This window comes from Amblyraja radiata, chromosome 34 (genome assembly GCF_010909765.2).
Source record: "Amblyraja radiata isolate CabotCenter1 chromosome 34, sAmbRad1.1.pri, whole genome shotgun sequence".
NCBI classification, from domain to species: domain Eukaryota; kingdom Metazoa; phylum Chordata; class Chondrichthyes; order Rajiformes; family Rajidae; genus Amblyraja; species Amblyraja radiata.
Genome location: NC_045989.1, coordinates 8,983,132 through 9,008,568, shown reverse-complemented (window position 1 = coordinate 9,008,568; position 25,437 = coordinate 8,983,132). Strand labels below are relative to the sequence as shown.

The following is a 25,437-nucleotide window of genomic DNA, read 5'->3' as shown; positions in this document are numbered from 1 at the left end:
CAAAGCAAGAATTCCATTGTCCTATCAGGGATACATGACAATAAACTCACTTGAACTTGAACTTTTCCGAGGCAGTATTTTCATCCTTTACCGTAAAACCTAACCACTGTGCCCCGTTGAGATAGAACATATTCACCACTGATTATCGCCGCAAAAAGCTGGAGTAACTCAGTGGGACACGCAGCATCTCCGGAGAGAAGGAATGGGTGACATTTCGGGTCGAGACCCTTCTTCAGACTAGTCAGGGGAAATGGAAACGAGGGATATAGACGACGATGTAGAGAGATAAAGAACAATGAATGAAAGATAAGCAAAAAAGTAACAATGATAGAGGAAACACCACTGATTGCTTTGGCTTCAGTAAAAAAAACGATTCCTATTATGCCTTAACGTGACAGTTAATTTATTTGTTACTTTTTAAACAACGAGAACCCATAAACTACAAACAACCAGTTAATGATTAAGGATCAAAGGAATTTATAGCACAGAAAGCGCCTAGTCCTTGCATAGATGTTTTTAAATGTGATGTGGTTTCCATCTCCACCACCTTTCATACACCTCCTACTCTGAAGTCCAGATTGAAAGATACAGCATGGGAACAGGCCCTTCGGCCCACCGAGTCCATGCTGATCACCAGTCGACACTTCATCAATGTTATCCCACTTTATTATCCTAACCCTACACACTAGGGGGGGATTTACAAAGGCCAACTAACTTACAAACCCGCACGTCTTTGGGATGTGGGAAAAAACTGGAGCACCCGGAGGAAAGCCAACTGGCAGCGCCCGAGGTCAGGATCGAACCTGGGTCTCTGGCGCTTGAGGCAGTACCTCGACCAGCTGTGCTGCTTTAAATGAAAGATTTTCCTCTCAGCTCATCACAATTTACCAATCACCCTAACCCTATTTATTCAAAGTTCTTTACCTTACTGTTATGGAAAATAGGATCTCCCTCTGCAGACCGTCTTGGCTCTCAGTTTTATATACATGATTTAAATCTCTGTCCTTCTCCTTTGTTCTAAAGGAAACAATCTCAGCAATGCATTCTTTCCTCATAACCTGTTTTCTCCAATTTGCAACATGTAGATCTTCTAACCCCTCTCTAGTGAAATAATATTCTTCCAGTAGTGTTGTAATAAGATAGACAAAAGTGCTGGAGAAACTCAGCGGGTGCAGCAGCATCTATGGAGCGAAGGAAATAGGCAACGTTTTGGGCCGAAAACCTTGAAGAAGGGTTTGAAGAAAGGTTTCGGCCCGAAACGTTGCCTATTTCCTTCGCTCCATAGAGTTTCTCCAGCACTTTTGTCTACCTTCGATTTTCCAGCATCTGCAGTTGCTTCTTAAACAAAGTGTTGGAACAAGAACTGTATGTAGCATTCCAGCTTGTAGAAACAAGGAATTGATTCCATTATGGTTTTGTGGAGCTGTTCCCTTCAGGAACATTTCCACAATAGCAAGCTGCAGATGTGTTTGAACATCTGGGAACATCAGAGCTTTCATTCATTTGTTTTTCGTACCTTCATATCACTAATTTCCCTCTCCCCTGACTCTCAGTCTGAAAAAGGGTCTCGACCCAAAACATCACCTATTCCTTTTCTCCAGAGATGATACCTGATCCACTGAGTTACTCCAGCTTTTTGCATCTATCTTCGGTGTACACCAGCATCTGCAATTCCTTCCTACACACCTTCATTGTTTGTCTTAATATCCCTGGAAAAGATGTTAAGCCATGAGCCACTGAGGGATTGTAAACATTTGCGCTGTTCAATTGTTCAAGAGATGTGAACCTCAGCAACACACTAGCACTGGGTCTCCGCCACTAATTGGCCTCGAATTGAGTGGCTTGCCAGACAATTTCGTGTAGATTAAACTGAAATTTAGTTCAAAGTTAATCACATTTCCGGACCTGAAGGCACTTGGTGAGACTTGTAAAGGAGGGCAGGTCTCCTTTCTTGAAAGACGTTTAAGGAAATGTAGACACAAGGAACTGCAGATGCTAAAATCTTGAGGGGAAAAATACAGCTGGAGGAACTCAGCAGCTCAGGTAGCATCTGTGAAGGGAATGGATGGGTGATTTTTTTCAGTCGGGAACCATCTTTTGTTTCAGCAAACAATCCAGTAGATTTATTATGACTAGACTCTAAATCCAGATTTATTTGATTAATTAAATGTAAAAGACCTCCGCTTGTTGTAGTGGGATTCAACTGCATCCTTTGATCGTACACCAATCTTCTCTATGTTGGTCAAGTAACTTTTCCCTATCCTCCATAGTGGAGGTTTAGAGATCACGTTAAGAAGGTTCCGTGCGGTCTGATTATTTTTTTAGACACCATAACTGTGAATCCATTTTTCTTGCTTTTTTTATATAAGCGAGACCTCTGTGACTGAAATCAAAGGCAAGCTGCCTGCTGCAGACTGGTAAAACTATCCTGGAAGAACATAGAGGCAACATATCAAGAGAAGCAGCATCACATTATATATCTCTTGGCTATCTCCATCTGGCCCACATTGCACAACTTAACTCTGAAGTGTGACTTCAATCACACAGGGATCATGTTTTCATTTTATTACTTCACCTTCCACCACACCCCACCACAAAATCAATTTAGTCTAGAGATACAGCATGGGAACAGGCCCTTTGGCCTACCGAGTCTACACCGACCATCGATCACTGGTTCACACTAGTTCTATGTCATCCCACTTTCTTATCCACTTCCTACAGGCCAGGGGCAATTAACCTACACACCTGCACGCCTTTGAGATGTGGGAGGAAACCGGAGCATCCGAAGGAAGCCCATGTGGTCACATCTGTAAACTTCACACAGACAGTACCCAGGGGTCAGGAGTGAAGCCGGGTCTCCAGGCAGCAACTCCATCTGCTGTGCCGCTCAAAAATATTGCTCTTTTTTGCAAGGTTAGGGAGCTATGAATGTCAGCAGTGCACATGGAGAGTGAAATAGTGGAAATGAGAGCAAACTATGAACAGGTTGGGAGCGCAACTTATCCAATACAGTACTTGTGCATGAAACAAACTCATACCGCAATACCATCAGCCTCTTCTCAACTGTTCGACCTCCCCATGATGGGAAGATGGCAGTGCCCACTTATCATATCTGTTGTATCACACATCTAGGTGAACTGCACCCTTCTTAATAAATAGGAACACTGATAGCCTGCCAGAGCTGTTGGTTGCCAGAGCTATATTATATGGATTACAAAGACCCATTTGGAGACTATTCAATTCATCTTAGCCTTCCTTTTGTTATATGATTCAAACAAGAACTTCAAGATCTCAGCACTGAAACAAAATCTTGCACCATTATTGTGCATTTCAAGTGATTGGGAAATGCGTTGGTGGCAGTTAACTAATTTTTGATAGGTAGTAATTGTCGCCAAATATTGTATGAGACGGTGTCCATTTTGTGGACAGCATAGTGACAATGACAGTGACCAGAACATCTATTGTTGTAATGTTGTCTTCTTTCGTGTGGCATCCACAGCCTAAAGTTGTTGGACAACTTGTTCTATTTGATCTTCCGTTTGTGCACGTCGAGTTGATTGCATTAGTCGAAATAGGGCAGACCACGTAAAGGTTGCAATCTTCCACCCCGTTGTAATGTTGTGTAGGAATCATATGTGTTGGCCTAGGCACCAGAAAGATCTCCACTGCTCCTTCAGAACAGTGCCCTGGCATATTTTACAGTCTACTGAGAGGGCAGATGCAGCTGGGATTGAATGCATCTCATTTTAACTCACCTCCTTTATGCCCCTCTCATCGGATGGGCTGCTCCCTTGATTTTGCAGCATTTCTCAGTCCTGCAATGGAGTATCAGCTAGTTTTGTGCCCAAAGTACTGGTGCAGTTCTTGAACCAACAATGTTCTCTATGTGTTATGATTAAGCAAGTTAGGATCTCTCTCCACTTACTAAAGCCAGGGTTAATATTAATGTATAATAAAGAATTTGCGTGATTATGCTCTGAGTAGAAACAGGTGTTAAATGTTAGTGACATTTAGCTAATGACACTGAAGTGGAAGCAGGTGAATTCACTCCGAGTCACAGTGCTACTCACTCTATACCTATGACCGTGCAGGGAACTGGGTCTCCGCACTTCCTTTGCAACTAGATCCTCGACTTCCTCATCAACAGACCACAATCAGAACAAATTGGCAACAACACCTCTTCATTCATAACCATCAGCATTGGAGCACCTCAAGGATGTGTGCTCAGCCCGCTGCTCCACTCACTCTATACCCATGATAGTGTAGCCGGGCACAGTTCCACCTCCATCTTTAAATTTGTTGACGACGCCACCATTGTTGGATGAGTTACGGGTAATGAGTCAGAGTATAGGAATGAGATCGATCGATCGATCGTCTGATTGAATGGTGCCAGAACAACAACCTTGCAATGTCAGCAAGACCAAGGAGGTGAATGTTGACTTCAGTCAATAAAGGCTGAGGATCCACAAACGTTGGGTCGGTGGTGGAGAATCGACAACTTCAAATTCCTGAGCAGGCATGTCTCTGTAGGGGGAAGTCGGGAGACAAGATTTTAAGTTGACAGCAAAAAAATCTTCAACATCCCCTCTTAAGAGTTTTGTATACTTTTTTTTAAACTTAGATTCACAATGATATATGATTTGAGCATACTTGAGTGCCAATCTCAAATGCATATTCCCTGATCAGTAAGCTTTATCGGAACTTTTCTTTTGATTAAATCAGCTCATGCCCAATATTTACTTGAGGAAATCATGGCAAAATAGAAATCGGTGTAGGAATCTAAAAAAAGAGGTGTTTCTCCACCCTTCAATTATCTTACTGGGTTTGGTGAATTCAGCATAGGTGCTAGATTGAATGTGGTAAACTCTGCATCATTCTGCACCCCCCAACCTTGACACTCTCTGATTTTAATTGCAAACCAGTTTGGATACAGGCCATATCCAGAGCTCAGGAATTCTTTCCCTCAACCTCACTATAACTCTTCCCCATTAAAGTCGTTCTTCAAAACTCAGCTCATTGACTAACTAAAAGGGAAAGCCTTCTCCCTGTAAGCATTTTATTTGGTTATGTGTTTCATACCGCATATTTATGGTTTTGTGAGGTTAGACAAAAGTGCTGGACAAACTCAGCGGGTGAGGCAGCATCTATGGAGCGAAGGAAATAGGCAACGTTTCGGGCAGAAACCCTTCTTCATGGTTTTGTGAAATAGCTTGGTTCATTTTACTATGTGAAAGGGTCAGCTTCCGACCCAGAGTTATGAACATTGATTTCGCTCATTTCAAATAACTCCTGCATTCCCTCTCGTGACCCCCCTCCCCCCCATACACACACATTAGTCGTCCTACCAGTTCCACTGTTTGCATCCCTGTCTCCCTTTGTCATCAAGAAGCCAATTATGGGTTCCACCCTTCTTGTGTTCTGCTGCCAGTCCTGATTTGTTCTGGCCTTTTCCTACCTCCTGTTCCCCCCCCCCCTCCGACATAGTCAGAAGCAGGATTATGACCCAAAATGTTACCTGTTCCATTACTCTAGAGATGCTGCCTGACCCGCTGAGTTGCTCCAGCAATTTGTGTCTATCTCCGGTATAAGTCAGCATCTGAAGTTCCTTCCTACACAATATAAATGCAAGTTGTTTTCTGGCTCATTCATCTGATTAAGGATGCCACAACTGAACTAATGTGTAGGGTGAATTTATGGTGCACATTGGGTCAGTTCCCTGCAGCAAGCATCTCGCATTACGTTAATGGTTATCGATGCTGCATTGGAATAGGTACAGAGGGTACATTTACTCTCCAGTAACTTGGTAATGTTTCCAACTAAAGAGGTTGCAAACACAAAGGAGCTTTGTCTTGATAAAATGGGTCACTTCCAATGAGCTTTACCCCAGTAGTATGTTTCACTAAGTGTAGTCATAGCCCGAGGCCAACTCTTTGACTGGCCTATATCCAGCACTGTACAATGTTCTGTGGCTCTGAGCATGAATGTTTACTGCTGGAACAATTTAAAATAAGTCTTCTCCATGTGAGCCTATCAATGAATAATGTCAATATGAATTAATCAAATGGCACAGAAACATCCCGGATATCACCTTTTGATGATCTGTGCACTAATGGTCAATTTACTAAACATAAGTTTTGACAATATTTTCCATTATCTTTGTAGTACTTGCATGGCTGATTCAAAAGTTCTCTTATGTTGTATCTTTAATTCTTGCAAAGAGCATTTTACATATTAATACAGGATGGTTGATCATAACAGACTAATAATCTTAGGTCAAGAATGTGCCGCCATTATAAGTGAAGGGTTTAGAACAGAGAGTGTGAAAAATTGTCCTAGGGCAGAAACCAATTTTAGACTGGTGGTTGAAAGATAAATTGTTACCAGGTTAGGTACTCGTGATTGGATAGTGAATGAAGAAGTATGAGAACAGGATTGACAAAAGTTAGGAGGGCAATGTCATATGGCATCTCAGGCTTGCTTTATCAGAGACATACATCATGGAAGCAGGAGCCAAGGCCTACATGTCTATGTTGACTAATACGTCCATCTCAGCTAGTCCCTTTCGTTTGGCCCTCTAAATCTTACTAGTGCAAATGTCTTTTAAATATTGTTATAATACCTGCCACAACGTTGTCTGAAAGCTCATTCCCCCCTCAGTGCCAACCTGAGGTTGGCCCTCAGGTTCCTATTACATCTTTCCTCTTTCACCTTGAACCTATATACTCTAGTTCTCGATACACTTGGACACACTTTGTTGCTGAAGGCTATTCTGTGTGAACACAGGTATAGGCGAGGACAAGATATTGAGTTCAGTCACACTAACCCAAACATCATTGATTGGCAGACACAAAATGCTGGAGTAACTCAGTGGGACAGGCAGCGGGAGATGCCACCTGTCCCGTTGAGTTACTCCAGCATTTTGTGTCTACCTTCGATTTAAACCAGCATCTGCAATTCTTTCTTGCATTGGTACCTTGTTCTTCTGAGGGAAGACGGAAGACAATAGACAATAGGTGCACCAGTAGGCCATTCGGCCCTTTGAGCCAGCACCGCCATTCAATGTGATCATGGCTGATCATCCACAATCAGTACTGCGTTTCTGCCTTCTCCCCATATCCCTTGACTCCGCTACCTTTAAGAGCTCTGTCCAGCTCTCTCTTGAAAGCATCCAGAGAACCATCCCTGAACTTGGAGAGGCGACATTTCGAGTCGCAAACCTTCTTCACTCAACTTTTAACTCACTCGGGTAGAATTTCTATTCTGATCCATCAGTTTAATAGTAATACATTTATGTCAGAGCTTGCACTTGATAACTCTTTATATTTATTAGTTTCGGTTTATTATTGTCACGTGTAACTAGATTCAGTGGAAAGCTGTTTGCATACTATCCCGTCAAATCTTACTATAGATCGACCCAAAATACTGGAGTAACTCAACGGGTCAGGCAGCATCTCTGGAGAAAAGAAATGGGCGTCGTTTCGTTTCGGAAACCTTTCTTAAGACCTAAAATGTCAGCTAGTCCTTTTCTCCAGAGGTACTGCCTGACCCACTGAGTTTCTCCAGCATTTTGTCTATCTTTGGTATAAACCAGCATCTCCCGTTCCTGCTAAACAAGAATTGATGTGGAATAACCTTAATTACAATTTTTGCACAGGAATTCCTCAGTGCCAGTACACCAGCTTTCTATGCCATAAATGTCTGTAAGATTCCAGAGCTGGTAAATAAATAGTTACTGCTGATTTGACTTGTTTTGATTATACCATAGATCTATTGTCATAAACCTTCCCTGTATTTACTATTTCTGTGGCAGTAGCACGAATGAAAAAAATTGTGCCTTTACTGGTGTTTTAACTTGACACGCTACCTCCTATCACTTTAGTAACAAGCTGGTACTGGACCAAATACTTAACCATTTGTCTGGACTGGATTCTTGATGATAGTTCTGAAGGTAGGGTGGCAGTTGTAAACATTTGCAAGGCAAGAAAAGAAGAAATGGATGCAGTGCATGAGTCTATTTTATTATTGCCACGTGTACTGAGGTACAGTGAAAAGCTTTCTTGTGTGTTATCCAGTCAGTGAAAAGACTATACATGATTACAATCAAGCCGTCCACAGTGTACAGATAGATACAAGATAAAGGGAATAACGTTTAGTGCAAGATAAAGTCCAGTAAAATATAGTCAGCGAGTCTTCAATGTGAGGAAGTCACAATTCTGGAATAAATCAGTTGAGCAGAGGGGTCAACCAAGAGTTCCCAATATGGCCAAGATTGTCCTTTGCTTTCTCCTGAGTCATTAACAAAACAAGAATTCCTTTGGTTGACCTTAAATTTGTCAGATTTTATGGGTGTAAGCTTAGGTCAGAGTTTCTGGCAATCTGCATTATTAGTTTACAGTTGACAAAAAAAACAACACATTAACTCCTGGAAATTAAAACTATTGCAGTTTCTTCCCCACTTTAAGCATTGCTTGTCTGTATAAACTAGTCAAGATGGGTGACCTTTACACTTTTAGGATTGCATTACATACACAGGCTATCTTTGGCAAAAAGCCCGGGGACAGATGTGAGGAACATTTGGTCTCTTAGATCATGATATTTTGTGATCCATCCATGGACTCCAATGGGCAATTGCAATGAGCAAGGTGTGGAAGTCAGGACTAAATTCACCAAAACGCTGCAGATAGCTGGCAGTTCTCCATGGAATTGTTCAGTACCATCTGGCTCAATGTGTGTTATCAAACCTGTTCCATCCCGACACAACACAGCTGTGTGCATCAATTACCTATCTTCCGGTCATTCAATGTCCTAGAAGTCTTTATATACTGTAAATATTTCATACTTTGTAATTGGAGAACGATAAGATTGCCTGCTTGCTCTGTGAAGCAGAACCACAGGTGGAAGCCGTGCATCCTACAACTGATATCTATCTTTTTTTTTTACAGTGGAGAACTTCTTTACTTCCTTTCATTGCTTCATGTTTCATGTTTCGTCATTATAAACATTGTTAGACTACATCCCTCTGCCACTTCTAACTTAAGTAGCGGTACTTCATCCTGCATGCTTCAGATAATTAAATCCTGGCTCTATGCCTTTGCATCGATTAAACCCAGGTTCTGACATCTGCGTTTCCAGGTAGAAAGTGCTGGGTAGTGATTATGTACTTAAATACCGAAAAAAATATTGTTTACCTTGTTATGTGACAGATAAAATGAGCATTTACAAAATATTTCTATCTTTAGTTTTAAACAAAATATTTACTTTGTTAGATGCTGAGTTATTTTTGATATTTTATGTGCTAAGGCTCCGAACTTTGCAAGATGTTCTTTGACACTGGTGAAGCCATGTTTGAGAGATCCCAATCTGGGTGTTGAGTATCCAACAAAAAAATAATACATTTGGAACTTATCAAGATTATGCAAATTCTCAGCCTGGAAAAATAAACCAAACCTGCGATCTAAAGTCATGGAATTGTACAGCTTAGAAAATCTCTTCAGCCCAGCATATCGATGCTAGCTTTCATGCTTATTATATAAATCCCATTTGCCTGCATTAATTCCATGTCTCTCTATGCCTTGTTCATTCAAGTACCTGTCCTGATGCCTCTTAAATGTTCTTCTTGTTCCCACTCTACCACTTCCGCTGACAACTCATTCCAGGTACCAACTAGTTTTTGTGTGAAAAGCTTGCACCTTAGATTGGCTTTAAACCTCCCTCTGACTATAAACCCATGCCAGAAATATTGCCTCAAAGCTAAAACATATTATTCAAATGACAACTTGTATCTGTCACAGCTCTTTAGCGATGAGTTTGCCTGGATTCACTGCACACGTTCATACTTCCATAACGTAGAAAAGTCTGTTTAGGCTCATTGAATCTATACCTACTCACAGAAGTGATTTTTCCCTGTGAAATATTCCTCTCAACTCCCTCCCGTCCAACTACACTGAGGCCAATTAACCTGCTGTTAACCTGCTGCACATCTTTGAGGTGTAACCAGAACATCAGTGGGAAACTCAAGAATTCACAGAAAGAAAGTGCAAACTCCACATGGACAGCAGCGGAGTTCAGGATTGAACCCAGGTCGCTGGAGTTGAGACACAGCTCTTCTAGCCACTGTATTGGTATCATTATCAAACAAACAACTCTAGTTCAAGACCTACCAATTTCTTGAAGAACCATGTACAAGCAATGAATGGCAGCAGTATTACATGAAGTGCAATGTATTTTTTGAGTCCTAGATAATATTCTTGTTTTAATAAATTAACTATAAAATAATCCACTTTTATACATTGCTGCTGCAAACGGTGGTATTTTACTCTATAAGAATCATTACATTTTTATTGATTCGTTGGGGCACATTTTCTACAAAATGAAAAGATGGCACAGTTTGTCCTGTACCTGGTTATAAATATCCAACATGGCGATATGTCTGCAGGGCCATGACAGATTCAAATCATCCCCTTTTCGACCTTCTGATATCCCTTCAAAAACGTACTTCTACACTCAATACTCAAGCAATTCACTTAGTCCCAAGGGCCTAAAACTGATGAATGCCTTCTTCATTTGTGACCAGACTCAAAATCTCTCGTCAACCATGTTTACCCAAGCATGTCAGCCTTGCCTTTCACCTTAACAGTAACATGCAGTCCCTGAACTCTTGCTATTGTACTTTTAAAAGCCTCCTACATGCCAGAAGTCTCTTTAGGTGTAGTCTTATACAGTCGACATGCGCAAGCATCCACGTAATGATTTCAAAATTGGCCTTGCCCTAATTTTGGATCTTGATTTGTGGGCCAATCCTACCTTCCTTTATAACTATTTATCACCTCTGATGGTATAATAATCTCAATCACAGAGGCTGATGCCAGAAGACCTTTCAGGAGGGTGAACCCTTGAAAAGCACCTGGACCGTGTTCTTAAAACCTATGCAGTCCAAGTTTTTGTGGACAACCTCAACTTCTCATTACTGAGATTTGAGGTTCCCACCTGCTTTAAATGGGTATCAATAATATCGGCACCCGATGAGTAAGTTGACGTGCCTCAATGACTTCCGACCAGTGGGACTAACATCTGTACCCACCCTCACATCAGTCTGAAGAAGGGTTTCGGCCCGAAACGTTGCCTATTTCCTTCGCTCCATAGATGCTGCCTCACCCGCTGAGTTTCTCCAGCATTTTTGTCTACCTTCGATTTTCCAGCATCTGCAGTTCCTTCTTTTACATCTGTAGTGATAAAGTCCTTTGAGAAGTTGGTTGTGGCACATATCCTCTCAACAAGGACCTGGACCTGCTACAATTTGACTACCGGCACAACAGGTCATCAGAGGATGTGATCTCACTGGCTGTCCATTCTGCACTGGACCACTTGGACAATAAAACATGCATCAGGCTGTTGTTCGCAGACAATAGCTCGGTGTTCACCACCATCATCCCCCCCCAAGCTGGTTACCAACTCACAGAATTGAGTCTCTGCGCATCCCACTGCAACTGGATCCTCGACTTCCTTATCACCAGATCTCAGTCTGTACGAAGGTAGACAAGATTGCTGGAGAAACTCAGCGGGTGCGGCAGCATCTATGGAGCAAAGGAAATAGGCAACGTTTCAAGCCGAAACGTAGACAGATCTCAGTCTGTACGAATTGGCAGCAACACTTCTCTCCTTGATGGCCATCAGCACGGGAGTGCCCCCAGGCTGCGTGGATAATCCTCAACACGGGCGCTCCGCAAGTATGCATACTCAGCCCCCTTCTTTACTCCTCATATGCCCACCACTGTACAGTCATGTACAAATCTAATTCAATTTTCAAATTCGCAGAGGACACCACCATTGTGGTACACATACTCCAGTTTGCATTGACGGTGTAAATGTAACTTCTCCTGGACCCCCCATATTGAAGCAACGACCAAGGGAGCACACCAATGCCACTACTTCCTTAAAAGGGTTAAGAAGTTCGGAATGTCCCCTACAACTCTCACCAACCTCTGCAGATGCACCTAGAAAACATTTTATCAGGATGCATCACAGCTTGTTTTAGGAACAGTTTACATCTTGGCAACATATGTCCTCTGACCATTCTGGCTCATGGTGACACATGATACATTTAAATACAACATCAGTTACCATGACATCCCTCCATTATCAAATAAAATGGATATCCACATCACCATATTGTAAACGGAACATTCCAACACCATTTAGGATATGGCATTTGTTACATCGATAAGACATAATTTTCACATGTCAATGTATCTAATAGTCCTTGTATCTCTTGGGTGGTCTTCTCTGATGCTTTGTTCTGGCCACTACCAAACTATCCTGTTTAATGAGCTCTTGGATCTTAGCTTCAACCTTTTCTCTTAATCCAAATGGAGTTCTTCTCATTGGTGGTGCTACTGGCTTAATACTTGAGTCTATCTTGAGTTTGAATTGACGATCCCAATTTTCCAATGCCTTCAAATACTGGCTTGAACCTCTCCTTTAAGTCTGCATATGACTTCAGTGAGTTCACACTTATCCCAATGTGTGGCACACCTAACGCCTGAGCAATCTCTCTCTCCTTGATGACTACAAATTCAGCCATAGTGTGCTTATCACCTGCTTGAACCTCTGCCTTGAAACATCCAACCACCTGGAGTGGGTTCGATGATGCATAAGGATACAATTCCTTCTTGCACTTCCTTGACGTGCATTAAAAAAAAATCTTCCCACAGTGCTCTATCAATAACATTGCTATCACTACTACAATGTTTACTTCTACTCCTCCGATTCTCACCGGCACCTTTGCATGCTAATTATTGTTAGCAAAAACATATCCTGCATATATCCGTGTTTCGTCACGTTTACATTCACTCGAATATTCATCAACAAGGCATACATTTTGATAGTACTGTCTCTTCCTCCAAATCTATTTGTTTTTTTTACCATCTCTCTATTGTTTGCCTGGGGCTCGACACTTCTTTGCAAAATTGTATTTTTTCCCTGCACTTTCTACACGTTTGACTCCTGGCAGGGCAGCATGAATCTTTGGCAAAACGTCCAAAACTCCCAATCTAAAACACTCACAATCATCTTCAGCTTTTTAATGATCCTTACCATGTCCCTTGCTAGTGTCAATAGATGTCATCTTGTTATCGTGTGTTCCTCCATCCAATCTCATGGTCTGACAGTGGGATTCCATGGCTTCAAAGGAAGCAGCGATTGTCAGTGCTTCCCCTAATTATAGTATGTCACCTTTCTCCAACAACTTGCATCTCAAGCCAACTATGATCCCTGATTTGATTCTCCAACTCAGCTCCATAGTTGCAGCCCTCAGAAACTTGACACAATCTTTTGACAAACTGAGCAATGCCTTCCCCCTCTCGCTGTCATCTGCCGACATACATGTCATTGAGATGTAGCATTTGTTTGCACCAAATGCTTCTTCAAAGCAGCAACAGCCATCACATAATCTGCTATGCCTCCTGTCTCCGGGAGTGTTTTGAAAGTCTCCTGAACTTAAGCCCCAGCAGTGTACAATAACAATGCTCTCCATCGTATGAGCTGCACCAGCATTGCTCCTTCAGCACACAGTCCATTTCCTCTAGCATGCCGTCCACTCACAACACCCGCTTCGCCACTCGGGTCGAATGAATTCAAACTTCTAATTTCAGCTGCTTCGATTAAACGCCTTATCTGCTTCAAAAGCTGAACTAAACAATTACTAGTTCATCCTCGTCGCCAATGTCATATCTTCACCTTGATCCGAACATAATAAACATACTTCAAGGACACTGAACATAAATGTTTGTTTTATTCCGCCATTCCTTTGCATCCCGGCAACATGTGTCCTCTGACCTTTCTGACTCATAGTAACACGTGATACATTTAAATACGCCAGTTACCATGACATATGCCTTGACTTCTGTAGAGTATTGAGGAGTTTCTGTATGCCAACAAATACCCACTTGAACTACAACAGAGTAGTCAAGTCAAGAATAGAACCCAAAATGGAATGGATTATATTTGGAATAATAGGATAAGATACCAATTTAAATAAAGAACAAAATGTTTTTTTTAATTATGGGTTAATAATTGGAAAGAAATTGATACTTAAATTTTGGAAAAATACAACCATACCAACTGTTAAAATGTGGATTAGGAATATGATGGACATAGCACGCCTTGAAGAAATGAGACTCTGACTAATAGATAAATATGACCAATTCTTAAGGAGTTGGTCTCCTTTCATCGACTTTTTGGAATCATGTGATGCAGCGTAAGGATTGCTGATTTCAGTTCATGACGTGGATAGATCTACATCTCCAAATATAGATTTGAAAAATTCTCTTTTAAGGGGCCTTCTCTTCTATTTCTACTTTCCACTTTTTTTTTTCTTTTTTTAAATTATTTTTTATATACACACTTCACGTTTTTCTACTCTCTACCATCTATTTTTCCACTTTTTCCCCTTTCTATTGTTTTCTTTTTCTTGTCTTGCTTACTTCCTTCTCATAACATAAAACTAGAGGTTGTACATAGAATGGATTACGGTATGACATAGTTGGCGCCTAAAATTAGGTGCCACTGTATTGTTTTGTACTCTATTAACTTCTAATAAAATAAACAAAACAAAAAAAAAGAACTACAACAGATGCAGAGTAGAGAGCACGTTGACCATTTGCATAACGGCCTGGTTCGACAACTCGATCGCCCAGGATCGAAGGAGGTTACAAAAAGTGAACACTGCTCAATCCATCATGGGTACTGATCTCCCCATCAAAGGGATCCACAAGAGTCGTGCTGTATCTTTCAATCAATTCAAATACATATGTCTATCAATCTTCACTATATTCTTTCCATGTGTTGACAAAGGTGTTAAAACGAGTTAAGTGGCTTTTCACTGTTGCTTTGCCTGTGACCATGAAAGTGTGATTTAACTTTTGATTCCAATACTAGGATGCATAAGGTGCTAATAAAATTGAAAACAGGTTGGATTAGTTAATTTGGTAACCAATCCAAGCATTTATATCGATAGTGGACATTCCTAGTCAATTGTTTAAGTGATTCTAAACAAGACACAAGGATCTGCAGTCATAGAAATCTTGAGCAATACAGTAGGCGTGGGTCAAGATTCAAGAGAGTTTATTGTCATGTGTCCCTGATAGGACAATGAAAGTCTTGCTTTGCTTCAGCACAACAGAACATAGTGGCATGAATGCAGAACAGATCAGTGTGTCCATTTCCATTATATAAATATATACACACATGAATAAATAAACTGCTAAAGTGCAAATAAACAGATAATGGGCTATTAATGTTCAGAGTTTTGTCCGAGCCGAGTTTAATAACCTGATGGCTGTGGGGAAGTAGCTATTCCTGAACATGGTTGTTGCAGTCTTCAGGCTCCTGTAGCTTCTACCTGAAGGTAGCGGGGAGATGAGTGTGTGGCCAGGATGGTGTGGGTCCTTGATGATGCTGCCAGCCTTTTTGAGGCAGCGACTGTGATAGATCCCCTCGATGGTAGGGAGGTCAGAGCCGATGATGGACTGGGCAGTGTTTACTACATTTTGTGGTATTTTCCGCTCCTGAGTGCTCAAGTTGCCGAACCAAGCCACGATGCAACCGGTCAGCATGCTCTCTACTGTGCACCTGTAGAAGTTGGAGAGAGCCCTCATGCAAACTGAGTCTAAAGAAGGATCCTGACCTGAAATGTCCCCTATCCATGTTATCCACATGCGCTGCCTAATCCGCTAACTCCAGCAGTTTACTCGCAAATAATTGAGTTTTGCTTTCTCGACTCTTTAGCAAGTGTTCTGTACTCTGATCTTGTAAGATTATGCTGGATGTTTCTGGGCAGCCAATGGAACCAAATCTGAAAGCCTTGTCTTTTGCCCTACAGTGTGATCCTGTGAGCCATTGTGTGAGGTGCGACCATGTCGGTGAGCGAGCATGAGAACTGCAAGTCCCGCAGCCAGGGCCCGACCAACACGTCGCTGTTCCAAAAAGCCTCGCACCCGGAGAGCGTCCTCAGCCAGCTGGACAACCTGCGCAGACAGAGCCTCTTCACCGACGTGACCCTGCGGGCGGGCAGCCGCTCCTTCCCGTGCCACCGGGCCGTGCTGGCCGCCTGCAGCCGCTACTTCGAGGCCATGTTCAGCAGCGGGCTGCGGGAGAGCAGGGCGGGCGAGGTGGACTTCGGTGAGAGTGTGCAGCCCGAGGCGCTGGAGCAGCTGCTGGAGTACGCGTACACGTCGCGGCTGGCACTGAGTGGCGAGAACGCCGAGTCGCTGCTGCAGGCCGGCGACATGCTGCAGCTGCACGACGTGCGCCAGGCGGCCGCCGACTTCTTGGAGCGGAGCCTGGGCGCCGACAACTGCCTGCGCCTCATGCTGCTGGCGGACGCGCACCAGTGCCGCCGGCTCTACCAGCAGGCCTGGGGCATGTGTCTGGCCCACTTCCAGACGTACGCTGAAGGCGGGCTGGACGGAGACGGAGACGACGACGACGACTTCTGCGGCCTGCCCGAGGCAAAGCTGGGCGAGCTGCTGGCCAGCGACGAGCTGGAGGCGGACGATGAGCGGCTGGTTCACCGCGCCCTCATGAGGTGGGTGCGACACGACGCCGCCGCCCGCCGCCACTGCCTGCCCCGCCTGCTGAGTCACGTCCGGCTGGGCCTGCTGCCTTCCGGCTACCTGGAGCGGGCCGTGGCCCGTGACGGGCTGGTGGCGGCGGACGAGAGGAGCTTGCGGCTGGTGGCCGAGGCCCGGCGCTGCCTGCTGCTGCCCACGTCGCCGTCTCACAAGGAGGCGGCGGCTTGCAGTCCCTGCGCTCGGCCTCGCAGGGCCGGACACACACTGCTGATCCTGGGTGGCCGCACCTTCATGTGCGACAAGATCTACGAGCTGGAGCGTCGAGCCCGCCGCATCGTGCCCAGGGCCGCGCTGCCCAGCCCGCGGAAGGAGTTTAGTGCCTGCGCGCTGGGGGCCAAGGTGTACGTCAGCGGGGGGCGGGGCTCGGAGACCGGCGTCTCACGTGACGTGTGGGTGTTCGACACGGCGGCGGGCGGCTGGGCCCGGGCGGCACCCATGCTGCTGGCGCGCTTCGGCCACGGCTCGGCCGAGCTGCTGGGCTCGCTGTACGCGGTGGGCGGCCACACGTCGGCCGTGTCGACGGGGGAGGGAGGCGGGCACCCGGCCTCGCCGTCCGTCGAGTGCTACGAGCCGCGGGCCGACTCCTGGCGCATGGCGGCGCCGCTGCTCGACGGCGTCAGCAACGCGGCGGTGGTGAGCGCGCGCCGCCGCCTGTACGTCATCGGGGGCGCGGGCCCGCGGCGGGGGCTCGAGCGGGAATGGGAGCGCGCCCCCAGCGTCCAGCGCTACGATCCCGACGACGACCACTGGGCCGTGGCGGCCGCCTGCCCCCAGGCCTGGCGCTACACCGCGGCCGCTGCCGTGCTGGGCAGCCAGATCTTCATCATGGGCGGCGACACGGAGTTCACGGCCGCCTCGGCCTACCGCTTCGACTGCGACACCAACGAGTGGAGCCGGCTGGGCGACATGTCAGCCAAACGCATGAGCTGCCACGCCGTGGCCTCGGGCAACAAGCTGTACGTGGTGGGCGGCTACTTCGGCACCCAGCGCTGCAAGAGCCTCGACTGCTACGACCCAGCCTCGGACACCTGGAGCAGCATCACCACCGTGCCCTACTCCCTCATCCCCACTGCCTTCGTCAGCACCTGGAAGCATCGCGACCTGCTCGACACCGACTAGGAGGAGAAGCCCAGGTGGGTCAGGAGTGTGATTATTATTTGTATCTAATACAATACAATTTATTTGTAATTTGAACCCCAAATGTTTCTGCAGTCATACACACAAGAAAGAACCAAGACACAACACAATTTACACAAACATCCATCACAGCGCATCTCCTCCTCGCTGTGATGGAAGGCAAAGATTTATCTCTCCCCTGCACTTCCCAATCCCCTCCCGAAGTCAGAGTCAAAGCCCCCGGTGGGCGATGGTAATTGTCCCGCGGCCATTAACGCCGCGCCGGGTGATGCAAGGCCGCGCTCCGGGTCTTGGTGTTGGAGCCCCCGGCGGGCGCTAGCAAAGTCCCGCAGCCATTCCAAGCCGCGCCGGGCGATGATGTAAGGCCCCGCTCCAGGTATTCTTCAACCCCGCAACTCGGGCGGGAGAAGTCGCCATTGCGGAAGCCCCGAAAAGCGTTCTCCCAGCAGGGACCCGCGGGCTCCCGGTGTCACTGTCCACCAGACCTGCGGTTGGAGCTTCCGAATCTCCAGGGTCAGGTCGCAGCTGAGCGCCACCACAGCTCCACCCGCTCCGAACTCGGCCAACTCAGCAGATGGCGAGTAGGTCCGCCGGCTCCGTGATTGGAGCCCCAGGTCGTTCCTACTGGAGGCCGCTCCACGGTGCTAGGCCCCAACGACAACGGAGACCCGACAGAGAAAAGGTCGGGTTCTCCGTGCAGGGGATAGATTTTAAAAATCTTATAAATTAAGTATTTCCTTGGCTAACTCTTCAACTTCTCCAACACCAGCAAACTCTACGACCGAGAAGGACTAAGCATACATAGTCACTTGCATCATGCCAAACACCACCCTACTATGCAGATGTGTTTGAACTTTATCTTTGAAGGTCCTGGTGTAATTTATGTACAATCATCCCCAGCAGTAATAGGTTTCTCCAGCAACCTTATCAATCTGAAGACACAAAATAGTGGGTCAAACAGAACGTGGATAGGTGACTTTTAGGTAGGGACCCATCTTCAAGTTCATATCTGCATCGGTTTGGTCATGGACTGATGCAGTCAAAAGCTTTGTTTTGCGTATTATCCAGAAAAGTCATGCCCTGCATGAAAACAATTAAGGCAGAATAATTGCAGTTACTGGGACAGCTCGCAAAAAGTCGCCTTCTCTAGTACTATGATTCATCTTTGTGTCCTGTGTGTGACCATCAGGATCTGGCAGTGACAAACTAACATCTGCACTTCCTTTATGTATAATGAAATCTTTACTTGCAGTAGCATAACCGACCTGTAAACACAATACTTCATAGACAGTGTAATAAAACAAAGTTCAATAATAAACAATATTAGTGCAAAAAAATCAAAAAAACAAAGTCCTTAGGGCAACCGTGATAGTTAGTAGTTTAGTTGAACACTTACATTGAGAAGCAGGTAGGGTGGGTCTTGGGCGAAGTGGGGGCCAGGCAATCAGTGGGGAACACCCCTGATGACACTGTAAACTGCAGGTGCTGAAATGTTGAGCAAATGCTGCAGCAACTCGGGTTCAGACAGGATCAGTGGAGGGAATGGACAAAGGATTAGTAGAATAATATCTCTGGCTATTTAAATTCTCTATCCCCCAGTCATTCAGACCTACCACCAGACTTCTTAGAATAAGGGGGAGGTCATTTAGGACCGAGGTGAGAAAAAACTTTTTCACCCAGAGAGTTGTGAATTTATGGAATTCCCTGCCACAGAGGGCAGTGGAGGCCAAGTCACTGGATGCATTTAAGAGAGAGTTAGATAGAGCTCTAGGGGCTAGTGGAGTCAAGGGATATGGGGAGAAGGCAGGCACGGGTTATTGATAGGGGACGATCAGCCATGATCACAATGAAAGGCGGTGCTGGCTCGAAGGGCCGAATGGCCTCCCCTGCATCTATTTTCTATGTTTCTATGTTTCTGCACTTTTGCAATGAGGCCCAAAGCAAGCTCGAGGAACAACATTACATGCCTGTGAAGCATCTCAGAACATTTTAAAGTGCTGTGTAGATGGAAGATGTTGTTAGAATCTAAGCCTAGGACACAGCCCTATAATCAGTGTCTGGCTCTGGGATGTTTTTGCAACAGGTGTGCTGTTTATGGCACACAATGATTACACTTAAACATAAGCACAACAAAAAAAACTTGCAGATGACAGGAAAACTATCCTTGTAATTGTGAGGTGATGCATTTGGGGGAATCTTTCTGACTGTATCAGCATTGCTCATTTTTGCCTGTCATCCATCAGTCTGAAGAAGGGTTTCGGCCCGAAACGTTGCCTATTTCCTTCGCTCCATAGATGCTGCTGCACCCGCTGAGTTTCTCCAGCATTTTTGTGTACCTTCGATTTTCCAGCATTTGCAGTTCCTTCTTAAACACATCCACCCGCCTGTGATTTGTGGCTCAGCTTTTCTCTCCCCATTAGTATGGTGTGGCCTCCAGGGAGCCCTGCTGTTAACTACACACAGACAAAGAAACGCACCGTGCTGGAGTAACTCAGCGAGTCATGCAGCATCTCTGGGGAACATGGATAGGCGACGTTTCTGAGGAAGGGTATTCACCTGAATCGTCACCTATCCATGTTCTCCAGAGAGGCTGCCTGAGTTACTCCAACTCTGTCTTTTTTTGTAAACCAGCATCTGCAGTTCCTTGCGTTTTCAGACAAAGAAAGAATCTGCTTCTAACGGCCACATTAACACATTTTATGTCACCGACAAAAGATATTCCCTTTGCTCCACCATCCCTCCCAGGTATCTTTGTGTTCTTATTGTACCTCCCCAAATGCATTGTCTCACCATTCGCGAGACTGAATTTGTTTTGTCCACCCAACAAATAAGTCTAACATGACATGAGGACCAGAAGGCAGGCAGGGGTACATGGAAGTTAAATGGTACCCCAGAGAACATTGAGGAACTAAAGAGGGACTATGGAGGTTGGAGAACCATGAAACCCCTCTTTGACTCCCCAATACACTGGTGGATAGCATCCAAGGAGAACATCGAGGTTTTTCATCCCCAAAGCTGTTCAGAGAGCAAGACAGGGTCAGAGGGAATTGTGCCAACTCCAGACAGATTTGTAGTAACTACTTGCGGTTGAGGGCAGAGGATGTGAGCCAGGAACTCTGTGGTGAAGTGCTGACAACCTGCGTTCTTTGTCTCTGAACTGCACTTTCAGGACAATTCAATAAATAAATAATTGGATGCTCAAGCATGTAGCTTGGTTCATCACAATATCAATCCATCAAACTTTCCCTGATTATTGACAGGCTCAGATTGCTATTTCCACAATTCCGTGACTTCTTCCTTTTCCAAATATTTTCCATTGCTAATATTTTAGAGGACTTTAGCAGTAGAGTTTGTTTCTAATTATGTGAAGAAAAATCATGATATATGCTCAGAGCTCTACTACAATATTCGTGAAAAAGAACTCTTTGAAACAAAGAAAAATATGTAGGTAATGCTAATTGTTGGAAAATAGATCCTGGATATACACCAGTTACATGAATCTTTTTGTGACAAAATATCACAACCACATTGTTCTTGAGCTAAAGGTTTAGTGTTTGCATACATATAACTTTAACAAGTCACAAACTTGAAATATTAAGTATTGAAATCTAAAGTTTATGAAAGTTTAACACTAGAGAACATCTGCAAAGAGAATAGTTATGTTAATGTTTTTCTACATGAAGTTCGAGCTTCAGGTATTAACAGCAATGATCTCAGATCAGGTTCATCCTTGCTCTTTAACATACAATGAAGAATGTTATACTCTTCCTTGGTCCTTTGGCAGATTAGAGGCCCTTTAAACTATTATTATGTAGGAAAGAACTGCAGATGCTGGTTAAATCAAAGGTCGACACACAATGCTGGAGTAACTCAGCGGGACAGGCAGCATCTCTAGAGAGAAGGAATGGGTGATGTTTCGGGTTGAGGCCCTCCTTATTATGTTGGATTAATTTGTTTTTCTTATCTTTGTAATGTTTTCTGTTTCTTAATGTACTATATTCTCAACCAAAATCTGGCATCTCCTTTTTCAGGTTCCATGAGACACCTCAACATCAATTTAGAATGGGCCAAGCAATCATGTGAGTATCCCGATAGTTTATATTGTAAATATCCCATTTTCTGCTCCGAAAAGACAGAATAGGTTACCCGACGTGTCACAGAGTGCATCTTGTCGTCGTTTCCGGGGATCGCCACGAGGAGGCTTCTGTCATGATCCCTCCGAAAAGAGTAATTCGTGATTTACTGGCACAGGACATGACGACAACCTTGAGACCCGACAAACATCCTGGGCCTCCTCCATTGTCAGAGTGAGGTCCAGCACAAATTGAAGGAACAGCAACTCATATTTCGCTTGGGGGAACTTACACCCCAATGGTATGAACACTGACTTCTCTAACATCAAGTAACCCTTGCTTTCCTCTCTCTATCCCCTCCCCTTTCCTAGTTCTCCGACCAGTATAACTGTCTGACTACATTTTATCTCTGTTAGCTTTGTTGTGACCTTCTCCCAACTAACAATGATCTATTCTTCATTTTCTTTGATCTCCATTCCCATTGTCCTATTTTCACACCTTAAACTTTCTTACCTATACACTATATGTGGTAGATAACTCCTCCCACTCCCCTGACATCAGTCTGAAGATATCTCGCTATCTCCCTCCCCCTCTTAAGTTTATTACCTAATTTATACTCTAGAGGCTCATTATGTTTTCTTTTTGTGCAATAATGTCAGTTATACTGATGAAACTAATGATCCTTGGTTAGGAAGGGCACAATATTAGCCACGGTTCCCATTCACTGTTCTGTTCCTACTACTAAAAAATGGTTTATGTGCAGGTGTTGGAGAATGATGTTGGTTCTGTCAGAGAATTGGTGAATGGCTGGCACATGAGTAGTGGTCGCAACCAAAGATCAGCTCTATGATCTTTGGTCACAACTGAATTATTAAAGGGATTCTAGTGTCTGTGGAGACCCTCACTAGATGAGCAATTCATTCTGGTAATAAACAGTGCAGAAGGGAATTGATTTTGCTTATTGGGATCAAATATACACAGAAAACGGCTTGACTCCAAATTTATGGCTCTAAGCTTGTGTCCATTCACATTATAAATTGAAGAGGGGTTAATTACATTAGCTTTAAATATGCAAGAGGCTGACAGCTGTAATTTCTACATAGTGAAACCAAAATGTATAAAAACTGCCTTTATTAAACCCTGACAATGTGCACTTTAACCACATGTGATTTATTTTCTATTACAAATCTCAAATTGTGGAGTACAGAGGCAAATAAATAAATGATAGGTCTTTGTTCCAAACATTATGGGGGGCATTGTATGATAGAATTTATAGTTAGAAATTTAACAGAACAATGCCTCTGGCATTTGTTCATACCTACTAAAAACTCAAAGGGTAGTACTCTGTCTATTATAAGAAATGACTAGCTAATTAGATTAGCCTCAAGTTTCAAAAAGGAATTAAAAGCAATTGTTTATTGTCTCTAAACTGTGAACATTTCCAAAGTGCCTCTTATTAGTTTGCAACTGACTATATCTAGACTAATTTTGCAGCCTTAGTACGAGTTATGTTCTATAGATAAGAGTGGCTAATGCCTTTGTGGGTTTAGTTAAGTAAATGGCTACAATGACATCAGGAGACTGTGCTATCATAACCATATATATTGACCCAGCAGCATGTTTAAAATAAAATACCGAACATTTACGTGGTATTTTACAAAGGGCAGAAGAGAAATAAAAACACAGTAATAATAATAATAATAAATTTTATTTATTGGCGCCTTTCAAGAGTCTCAAGGACACCTAGTACATAGGGGAGATATGGGGGACCATGCAAAAATGTAGGTAGTGGAGGAGTTTATGGAATTAATAAGAGAAATAATTAATAAGAGATAGGGCGGTGCAAGGGTGGAGTTGCTGCTTGGTAGCTTACACCCCAGCGGTATGAACATTGACTTCTCTAACTTCAAATAGCCCTTGCTTTCCCTCTCTCTCCATCCCCTCCCCTTTCCCAGTTCCCCCACCAGTCTTACTGTCTCCGACCATATTCTATCTCTGTCCCACTCACTCCCCTGACATCAGTCTGAAGAAGGGTCTTGACCCGAAACATCACCCATTCCTTCTCTCCAGAGATGCTGCCTGTCCCGCTGAGTTACTCCAGCATTTTGTGTCTACCTTCGATTTAAACCAGCATCTGCAGTTCTTTCCAATACAATAGATAGAGCATTGTGAACGATAGAGTGAAGAATATAGTTCACAGCATTGTAGCATAACTTGCAGAGAAAAAGTCCAATGTCTGCAATGAGGTAGGTTGGAGAATTGGGACTCTATCCTATCTCATGGAAGGGCCATTCAGAAGTCTCAAATCAGAGGGGAAGAACCTTTTCCAGAGTTTGGTGGTACAATCCTCTGCCCGACGGGAGCGGGGAGAAGGAGGAATGACAGGGTGTGAAAGGACTTTATTGATGTTTACTGCTTTCCTGAGGCGGCATGAAGTATAGATGGAGTCAACAGTGGGGGGGAATCTGGTCTGTGTGATTGTCTAGGCTACATCACAACTTTGCAATGTCTTGTGGTCTTGGGCAGACCTGTTTCCAAACCAAGCTGTGATGCAACTCGACAGTATACTTTCTATGGATTGTCAGCGTTAATTGTGTTGCTTTTTTAATCCCATCATGTTCAAAGTTATGACTGTTGCTATGCAATGCTAAAATGTAAACTAATTTATCACCTAGTTTCACAAAACTCCCATTGAGTTGATCTTGCACAACCCTTGCACTGTGATGCTGCTATGTTTGTGTTGTTAAGCCAGGAAAGTTTACTTTGGTTCTGTTAACAATCCCGTTCAGGTAACCTTCCCTTTTTTCTGAAAAGGCTCCTTTGTTACTTTTTGTCATCTGTTCACTCGCTTTCCAAAGAGAAACGGAAATGGCATTGTTTGAATCCTAAGCAAGGTGAAAGATAATATCCTTGAGAGATGCAATTAAATGTCCTAACTACCTTTTTAAAGAATGACTGATTATGACAGGAAGGGAGGAGCATTGGCATTTTCTCAGTTCACTAACAGAAGTAGGTTAGACCTCTGTACACAAGAGTTAGACCTCTGTACACAAGAGAAACTCCTTACTTCCTTCTCTGTTACATGTGACCGTTATACTGACCCCCTCCTTATAACAATTTATTTATTGGGAGGTACATAAAATTCTGACTTAAACTGTTAAAAGTATAAAGGGACTGCAAATACCCAACAAGCAACAATCTTGTAAGTGGTTCTCCTATGTACCAGGAAATATTCTTTGCCTAACAGCAGGCAGTGAAGAATGCAAATGGTATATTGGCCTTCATTTTAGTTAGTTAAATTTGGCTCTTAGGGCTAAGGGGATATGAGAAAAAAGCCGGAATGGGGTACTGATTTTGGATGATCAGCCATGATCATATTGAATGGCGGTGCTGGCTTGAATGGCCTACTCCTGCACCTATATTCTATGTTTCATAGTGAGAGGACTTGAGTATAGGAGCAAGGAGGTCCTATTACAGTTGTACAGAACATAGAATATAGAACAGTATACTGATCATCCAAAATCAGTACCCCGTTCCTGCTTTCTCCCCATAGCCCTTGATTCCATTAGCCCCAAGAGCAGTATCTAACTCTCTTGTAA

The 25,437-nt window shown here is 44.0% G+C and overlaps 1 protein-coding gene across 3 annotated transcripts in view; it reads left to right on the top strand.

The window, feature by feature from the left end:
- Nucleotides 1–25,437, top strand: part of LOC116991722 (kelch-like protein 25) — a 30,985-nt gene that overhangs the window by 877 nt on the left and 4,671 nt on the right. The window contains exons 2-3 of one of the 3 annotated variants that reach the window (XM_033050608.1): nt 15,878–17,761; nt 21,805–21,844. In XM_033050608.1, coding sequence (XP_032906499.1) covers nt 15,912–17,747 — 1,836 coding nt within the window. In that variant the 5' untranslated portion in view covers nt 15,878–15,911 and the 3' untranslated portion in view covers nt 17,748–17,761; nt 21,805–21,844. Of the gene's footprint in view, nt 1–15,877; nt 17,762–21,770; nt 21,845–25,437 lie in introns of all 3 variants that reach the window. The other 2 variants (XM_033050610.1, XM_033050607.1) reach the window with 2 other exon arrangements.